Source organism: Medicago sativa, chromosome 2, assembly GCF_051527215.1.
Source record: "Medicago sativa cultivar Bolivia chromosome 2, Bolivia_mono, whole genome shotgun sequence".
Classification (NCBI taxonomy): Eukaryota; Viridiplantae; Streptophyta; class Magnoliopsida; order Fabales; family Fabaceae; genus Medicago; species Medicago sativa.
In genome coordinates, this window is record NC_140750.1 from 20398769 (window position 1) to 20406789 (window position 8021).

The 8021-nt window shown below is 37.1% G+C and overlaps 1 protein-coding gene and 1 pseudogene across 9 annotated transcripts; both read left to right on the forward strand.

Moving 5' to 3' along the window:
• Window positions 1-576: 576 nt before the first annotated feature.
• LOC146945369 (amino acid permease 4-like) lies at window positions 577-4474 on the forward strand. 9 transcript variants are annotated; one of them, XM_085743704.1, is made up of 5 exons: window positions 577-1573; window positions 1711-1773; window positions 1895-2116; window positions 2675-2768; window positions 3484-4474. In XM_085743704.1, the coding sequence occupies exons 2-5, from the start codon at window positions 1740-1742 to the stop codon at window positions 3605-3607; spliced, it is 474 nt and encodes a 157-aa protein (XP_085599830.1). In that variant the 5' UTR covers window positions 577-1573; window positions 1711-1739; the 3' UTR covers window positions 3608-4474. The 9 variants fall into 9 exon arrangements, with proteins under 9 accessions (XP_085599830.1, XP_085599832.1, XP_085599827.1 ...); XM_085743706.1 differs by having other exon boundaries at window positions 1717-1773; XM_085743701.1 differs by having other exon boundaries at window positions 577-1563; window positions 3481-4474.
• On the forward strand, window positions 615-947 carry LOC146945370 (pathogenesis-related protein 1 pseudogene; annotated as a pseudogene).
• Window positions 4475-8021: the final 3547 nt, after the last annotated feature.

Consider the following 8021-nt stretch of genomic DNA (forward strand, 5'->3'; position numbering starts at 1 on the left):
AAAAGAGGTTTTTCATTTCATTTAGTTTTAGCTGGTTGGATAACGTATAAAGATATTAGGTTTCAGAAAAAGAAAAGAAAAACTATGCGTAAGGGTGAGGCCTACGTTACCCTTGATGAATAAGGGGTAATTTATCCCTAATGACAAATACGATTACAACTCTGGAATGAAAGAGATGGAGATTAGATGTTGAATAAAGAAGATGAAGAAGTTTTATGTTCTTGAGATGAAAATGGTAACTGATAGTAAGAAAAACTCTATCGGCGAGCCTATGATTTTCCTTGATGAATTGAGGGTGATTTACCCCTAATGACAAGTACGATTAGGTTTTGGAACGAAAGAGAAGTAAATCACGTATTAAATGAAGAAGATAAAAAAGTTTGAGGTTTTTAAGATGAAAATGGTAACTAATTGTAAGAATAAATATTAAAAAAAAAATATATGATTTTTTTATAGGGATAAATTACCCTTAATTTATGAGGGGTGACGCAGAAAAAACCATGCGTAAGGGAATATCTTAGGTACTCCCAAATTTTGTTGCATATAAATAGACTTCTATATTGTGTCTAATGAGTCACCAAGCACCATCTATCAAAACCAAAGCTTTTCTCAACATGGGATCCCCAATGATCTCACATCTCCTTCCACTCATGGCTATCTTGTTAGCCACACTAACACAAATCTCATATGCCCAAAACTCACCACAAGACTACCTCAAGATTCACAACAAAGCACGCTCTGACGTTGGTGTTGGCCCAATATCTTGGGATGCAAAAGTTGCTTCCTATGCACAAACCTATGTAAACAAATTAAAAGCAAACTGCAAAATGGTACACTCCAAGGGTCCATATGGAGAAAATTTAGCATGGAGCAGTGGTGACATGACAGGAACAGCTGCTGTTACCATGTGGATTGGAGAGAAGAAATACTCACTAGTACAAAAATGACTTATTAAAACAGGGATTTTAAATGGGATGTTATCCACATGACTTAAAATCCCATGTGAAGGAAAGGTATTTGAGACCATTAGATATTAAATCGTTTAAACCCATTTAAAAACAATTTTATATTAAAATTAAAAAATAAGACCCAAATTGGACTTGTCTCTACAAGCCTCTTTCTAAAATATTACTTGAAACCTCTTTCTAAAATAATCGTTCTCCTCCTCCTCTCTACAAACAACCCCAAACCGACTTCACTTTTTCTTCCTCCTCAAATCCAAACTAGCCTTCAACATGTAGATCCTTTGGCTGGTGGTGCGATGGGTTCTTCTCCGCACCACCAGCGCCCCTCGTTCTTCTCGTCGTACTTCTTCCAGATCAACTTCTCTCCGTCAGATTTGAGTTTTTGCGGTTTCGTCGGATCTTGGGTTTGGCTGTCTGTGTGTTGGTTTCTGGAACCGAATCAAGCAGGAGCAAGAGAGGAAGTGGATTTCCAATCATTCATTCACGAAAAGGAACAACACAAACGTTCAAATCGGAGTAGATCCCGACCGATTCGTGAGGAAGAAGAACGGCAAACAAAGTCTCAACAACAACAGCAAACCGAACAGAATCGAAAGAGGTAAATAGAGGTAGTAGTTTTTCTCTTCTATTTTCCTTCTGTTCAAACTTTTTTTCGAATTTCCAAACCTAGATCTAGTCTCTTTGAAAGTTGGTCTAGCTTTGACACTTGTTTCATTGTTGTATCTAATGGAACCATTGTACAAAGGGATAGGAAAAAATGCTGTTGTGGCTGTCATGACTGTGGTTGTCGTCATGGAGTTTACAGTAGGTAGGAAATTCTCATTTCTCATTCACATTATTATTATTATTATTATTATTATTATTATTATTATTATTATTATTATTAAGTGTTAAGATTACAGTCTCATAGGTATTAAATATGATTGCAGGAGGAACCTTATGCAAAGGACTTAATAGAGGATTAGGAACTCTGTCAGCAGGATTATTGGTCATAGCTCAGTTGGTTTGGGCAATTGGTCCTTCTGTTATGATTTTCTTCAGTCTCATCACGTGGTATACTTCATCACTTTTAGCTGAATGTTATCGAATTGGTGATCCTCATTACGGAAAGAGGAACTATACTTTCATGGAAGCTGTTCACACAATTCTAGGTAACTCTTTATGCATATACACATTCATGTTAAGATAGTGTTTTAATAATCGAAACAAATCAAATTGGACTGTTGAATTAGTTGAACTGTGAAGTAAGTGTTTATGGCTCAATTGTTTGTGTGATTTGCTTGCAGTTTCGTTCCCTTTTGAGCAGTTTAAACTAGCTGAACTATGACTCTTTTCGATATTCTGTTTGATTTTTAAAACATTGATTTAAAGTTTCAAATTCACATGTTTGTTGTTTCTTTTGAAAAGCCAGAATTTAATAATCACTACTAGAAAAGATAAGATATGCTCTCCAAGTACACAATAACAAAGTCACACGTTTGCACTTGATTTGGTCATATACTTCTTGGTGAATTAACATTAATGTACTATTTATGTTATATATATATATATATATATATATATATATATATATATATATATATATATATATATATATATATATATATATATATGTGTGTGTGTGTGTGTATTCTGATAAATAGTATAATTTTGAAATGGAATGTTTGTGTTATACTTGTATATGAGATGAGAATCAAATGATTTTGCAGGAGGTTTCAATGACACCCTTTGTGGGATAGTTCAGTACACAAATCTTTACGGAACTGCAATAGGATACACAATTGCGGGTGCCATTAGCATGATGTGAGTGATCAATTTTTTAGTCTTTTTTTTTTTTTAGGTTCAAAATAAAATCAATTTCTAAATATTTAGACATTGATTTTCTTTTGTACCCAAAAAAATTGATATTGATTTTATTTCCGCCTCAAAAGTCTAAATAAAAAGCTATCATTCCCTCAAAATCTTTAATATAACTTAGAAATTCCCTCAATTTTGTTGTGTTTCCTGCGTGCTGCACCGGCTGCTGCAGTGCAGTCTGGTTGTGCTGTGGCAGCAGGAGTGGTTTTTTTCGCTGCTGTGTTTGCTATTGTTTTTCTGTAGTGCAGCTGGTTGTATGTCCTGGTTCGGCTCAGTTTTGGGACCGATTTTAGGGGGTATTTTATTGAGTTGTTGTAGGTGGTAAGGGCCTCTTGTTGTTAGGCTCTTGTGTACTCTTTTTCCTCCTTTTGCGGGTTTGTGCATCTTGTGCTACCTAGCTATTAATAATATTTGATGATTCAAAAAAAAAAAAAAAACAGCTGAGAATGCAATGAGAGTTCTAGAAGCACGTAACAGATTAGCAGATCTTAATAGAGTTGCATGATGCAAGCTTATATCAGTGATTAAAAATTAAATTAACTTACCACTATTATATCAGTTATTATATCAGTGATTAAAAATTAAATTACATTATATTTTTAATTTATTGCTGTTGTCTTCTGTTTTGGTCTGTTGTGTGGTTTTTTGGTGTTGATAGCAGGTCTGCAGTCTTCTGTTTGAGTTGCTGCTGCTGGTTGTTTTCTGCTGTCACCAGTTGTTGCTGCTGCCAGCAGCTGCTGTGGTGCAGGATTGCGCGCATTGGAGTGTTTGGGGTCTGGGTTTGATGCTGTGGTGTGGTATGCGTAGGGGGTCATTCCTATTGTCCGGTTGTTTTTTCCGGGTGTGTTTGGTTCGTTGAAAATTTCTTGTCTTAATTATGTGTATGTACAAACGTTGTAGATGCAATACAAGATGGATACTGATTTTGGATGAGCTTGCTTAATTTAGTAATGCATGATACTGATTTTTTTTTTATCCCTTTTGAGACTTTTTAAGTGGGTTCATCCGATTTATTTAAAAGATACTGATTTTTTTTTATCCCTTTTGAGACTTTTTAAGTGGGTTCATCCGATTTAAATTAAAAGATTTTAGATGGGTTCAACCGATTTAAATTAAATGATTTTAAATCGGGTAAAGGGGGCTGACTTAAAACCAAAACCACTTTTTAAATCGGCCACCTATAAATCGGATGTTCACCCGATTTAAAAAGTCATATTCACCTGATTTAAAAAGTGTTTTCTGCACTAGTGACTATAATTACAACAGTAATTCATGTGCTGTTGGTTATCAGTGTGGACATTATACTCAGGTTGTTTGGCGCGATTCGGTTCGGGTTGGATGTGCTAAGGTAAAATGTAATGATGGTCGTAGCACCATTATTAGTTGTAACTATGATCCACCTGGTAATTATATTGGTCAAAGGCCTTTTGATATTAGTCCTTTTGAAGTGCCATTGAGCTTCAACCATGGTAGTTTTGATGACAAGTAAGGTAAGATAGATAAGAAGTGTGGTGTTTAATGTGATTTGAATAAATGGATGTGGCCATTCTGTATATATGTTAGTATACAGAAAGATTCATATTGTATGTGTTTTTAGTTTTGAGATTAATGGATCCTCAAGCCTGTGTGCAAGCTTGTTTAATTTGGACAAATTGTGAATGGCATACACTTACATAAATAAATAGAGAATTGCTCTCTCCCATTTATTTTTGCTCATTCACATCCAACGTGAGTTAATTCACGCTGAAAAATATACTTGCATGAGTTTACTCGCGTTGAAAATGCACTTGCGTGAGTTAACTTACGTTCGGCTTTTTCACGGGAATGAGCAATTCCAAATGGGAGAAGTGCAATTCTCCAGTAAATATGTTCGCTTCACCTAAAAAAATTGGTTTGCAAGTATCGTTGTTGATGTGAAAGAATGATGGTAATTAACAACATAAACACAATAACTGTTGTTTTACGATTTAAAATATACCGAACGAAATTACTAGGTGAGTCACGACCAGGTCGCTTTCTTTAAGACGTTTCGCAGCACTACCCTAGATTGTGCAAGGTAGACTAACAACCACGCCGTCTCCAGGATAAAACAGCCCAGATCACTGTTACGAGTATATACTGCACAGTATATAGTCGCTCGAGAATTACACCTCAAAGTATGGTTCAATCGTTTGATCGAAGCCACTCGATACGGTACGTAACCGCTCTATTCGAAACCGACGGGACAGAAAGGAGTAGAAGATGAAGAATGATTCGTTAACACAAATCGGAGGGAGAAGAGAGAAACCGCACAGGAAGCATCAACTGTGAGATTTGGTGTGAAGAATGAGTGGGGCGAGCTCTCCTTTTATAGGCAGAGTTCGTAACAAAAAAAAACGGGTTACTTGGGGATTAAGTCTGCTTAATCCTTAAGCAAACGCGTTTTACGCGTGACTTGGGGATTAAGTCTGCTTAATCCTTAAGCAAACGCGTTTTGTTTCTTAATTGGAAATATCCGGAATTTTTTGGATACGCGTTTTGGATCGGGTCGGATTGTAACACATCAATTTGTTACGCGTAACGCTTTCGTATAATGAAAAATTAATTAATTAATTAATTAATTAATTTAACATTTTCAAGTGACAAAAAAATATATATCAATTTTTTAACCCACGACCCAAGCCCGGCCCGGTCGGACGGACGGCGGCGTCGTCGCGCGCGTGATATATATTTTGTAAGCGTTCACCCGTTCACAAAAATGGGTACCCCAAGGGCACACCCTTGGAGGTCACCCCACCCTTATATAAACACTTACTAGTTGGGGTGACTCTCCAATGTGGGACATTTTTAAGTCACATACCCACACACTAGTTTCTCATAGTGTTTTCATTCCAATTTTCTCACTAGAATTAACTAGTGTTCCAACAATCCCCCACTTGACTTCAAAATGGTTTCGAGAAATAACGTAAAACGTTTCCATAAGATTTGCTAATATACAAAGGTGTTGCCAACAACTTGAACCTTTGCATAGTGGAAGGTATTCTGAGTTAACAAGAGTTGCTTACAACATTGAACTCTATCTCAGACATAGAATCCACACACAAACCTTTTCATAGGTGTATTTTAAAAGCCCGTGCGTTTTTATAAGGCCCTGCACGTGTATCCCGGTTTTAACGAATGCTCTAGGAATTTTGCCTCGAAATTCCATAGGACCGGCCTAAGTTCCATATTCGTATAGGTGAGTCTATCAAGGGTACTCCTGTAGCTGTGTACCCCACTCAACATAGAGTATAGATCTCATTAAGAGTTACTATTACCTCATCCTTCTTTCGCTGCAGGATCATGCTTTCTATATTCTTTCTCTCATAGCATGTTCTACCACATCATGACTTGTTTTTACCCATTGAACCTAAATCTTGGGATCTCCAGTCATATAGGTCGGGTTACCATCATTCAGTGGGCTATAGACATTAGTCCCATCCTACTGGATGTTTCTCGGACTTTCTCTCTATTAAGTCCTTTCGTCAAAGGATCAGCTAAGTTTTCATTCGTACGTACAAAATCAACTCTAATCGCCCCATTAGAGATACATTCTCTAATCGTGCTGTGTTTTCGCCTTATCTGTCGTCTCTTACCATTGTAATAATGATTCTTAATCTTTGCAATAGCCGCGGTACTATCGCAATGAATTAACACAGCCGGTAACGGTTTCTCCCATAAAGGGATTTCAGCTAGCAAGGATCTTAGCCAACTTGCTTCTTCACTAGCAGTAGCTAGTGCTATCATCTCAGATTCCATTGTGGACTGAGCCAGAATGGTCTGCTTCTTAGACTTCCAAGAAACAGCTCCTCCAGCTATGCTAAATATATAGCCGCTGGTCGCTTTGGAATCATCCGACAAGGTGTTCCAATCTGCATCACTGTACCCTTCAAGTACAGCAGGGTATTTTTGATAATGCAGTCCTAATGTCATAGTCCCTTTCAGGTATCTCATGACTCTCTCAATAGCATGCCAATGTTCCTTGCTTGGCCTACTTGTAAATCTGCATAAGAGTCCCACGACATAGGCAATGTCGGGTCTAGTACAATCAGTGGCATATCTGAGACTGCCAATGATGCTCGCATATTCAGTTTGTCTAACACCATCTCCCGTGTTCCTAAAAAGTTTTACACTTGGATCATAGGGTGTGCTTGCAGGTTTACTATCAATGTAGTTGTATTTCCTTAATATCTTCTCAACGTAATGAGACTGATCCAAGGAAATTCCTTTATCTGATCTAGTGATCTTGATGCCAAGGATTACATCAGCTTCTCCTAGGTCCTTCATATCAAAGTTGTTACTCAACAGTGATTTCACAGAATTTATGGCAAGAATGTTTGACCCAAATATGAGTAGGTCGTCTACATATAGACATATGATAGTGCAAATGTTTTTATCATACTTGTAGTAGATACATTTGTCACTTTCATTCACTTTGAACTCATTCGTAATCATTAAGTTGTCAAACTTTTCATGCCATTGCTTAGGGGCTTGTTTTAGACCATACAGAGATTTGTCTAACTTACAGACTTTGCTTTCCTGTCCATGGACTACAAAACCTTCAGGTTTTCCATATAGATTTCTTCTTCCAACTCACCATTCAAAAACGTAGTTTTCACATCCATTTGGTGTACTATCAAGTTATAAATAGCAGCCAAGGAAATTAGTACCTTTATGGATGTGATTCGAGTAACTGGTGAATAGGTATCAAAAAATCTATATTTTCTCTTTGTCTGAAACCTTTGGCTACAAGGCGTGCCTTGTATTTATCAACAGTTCCATCAGGTTTCAGTTTCTTTTTCAAAATCCATTTACAACCTATTGGTTTGCAGCCTGGAGGCAGTTCAGTCAAGTGCCAAGTTTCGTTAGACTGTAGAGAATCCATTTCATCATTTATGGCTTCTTGCCATAGGTCAGCATCCAAGGAAGACAGAGCTTCCTTAAGATTTGATGGATCCTCTTCTAATGTATTGACCACATATTCAGGTCCATACTCTTTAGCAGTTCTTGCTCTCTTACTTCTTCGAAGTTCTGTTACATCAGTTATGATGTTCTTATCACTATCCTTAATCACCGGAGTGTGATCAGGTGTAGTGTTCATATTTGCGTCCCCACTATTACCCCCACTATCTCTTGATAGAAAGGGAAATTTCGTTTCATAGAAATCGGCGTCATTTGATT

Bases quoted from the DNA above. Each gene is read 5' to 3' on its own strand.
- LOC146945369 (XM_085743701.1), top strand. From the start codon at position 1,740: ATGACTGTGGTTGTCGTCATGGAGTTTACAGTAG. The intron at 1,774-1,894 runs GTAGGAAATTCT...ATATGATTGCAG, and splicing joins CGTCATGGAGTTTACAGTAG to GAGGAACCTTATGCAAAGGA. The intron at 2,769-3,480 runs GTGAGTGATCAA...TGGTGTTGATAG, and splicing joins GCGGGTGCCATTAGCATGAT to CAGGTCTGCAGTCTTCTGTT.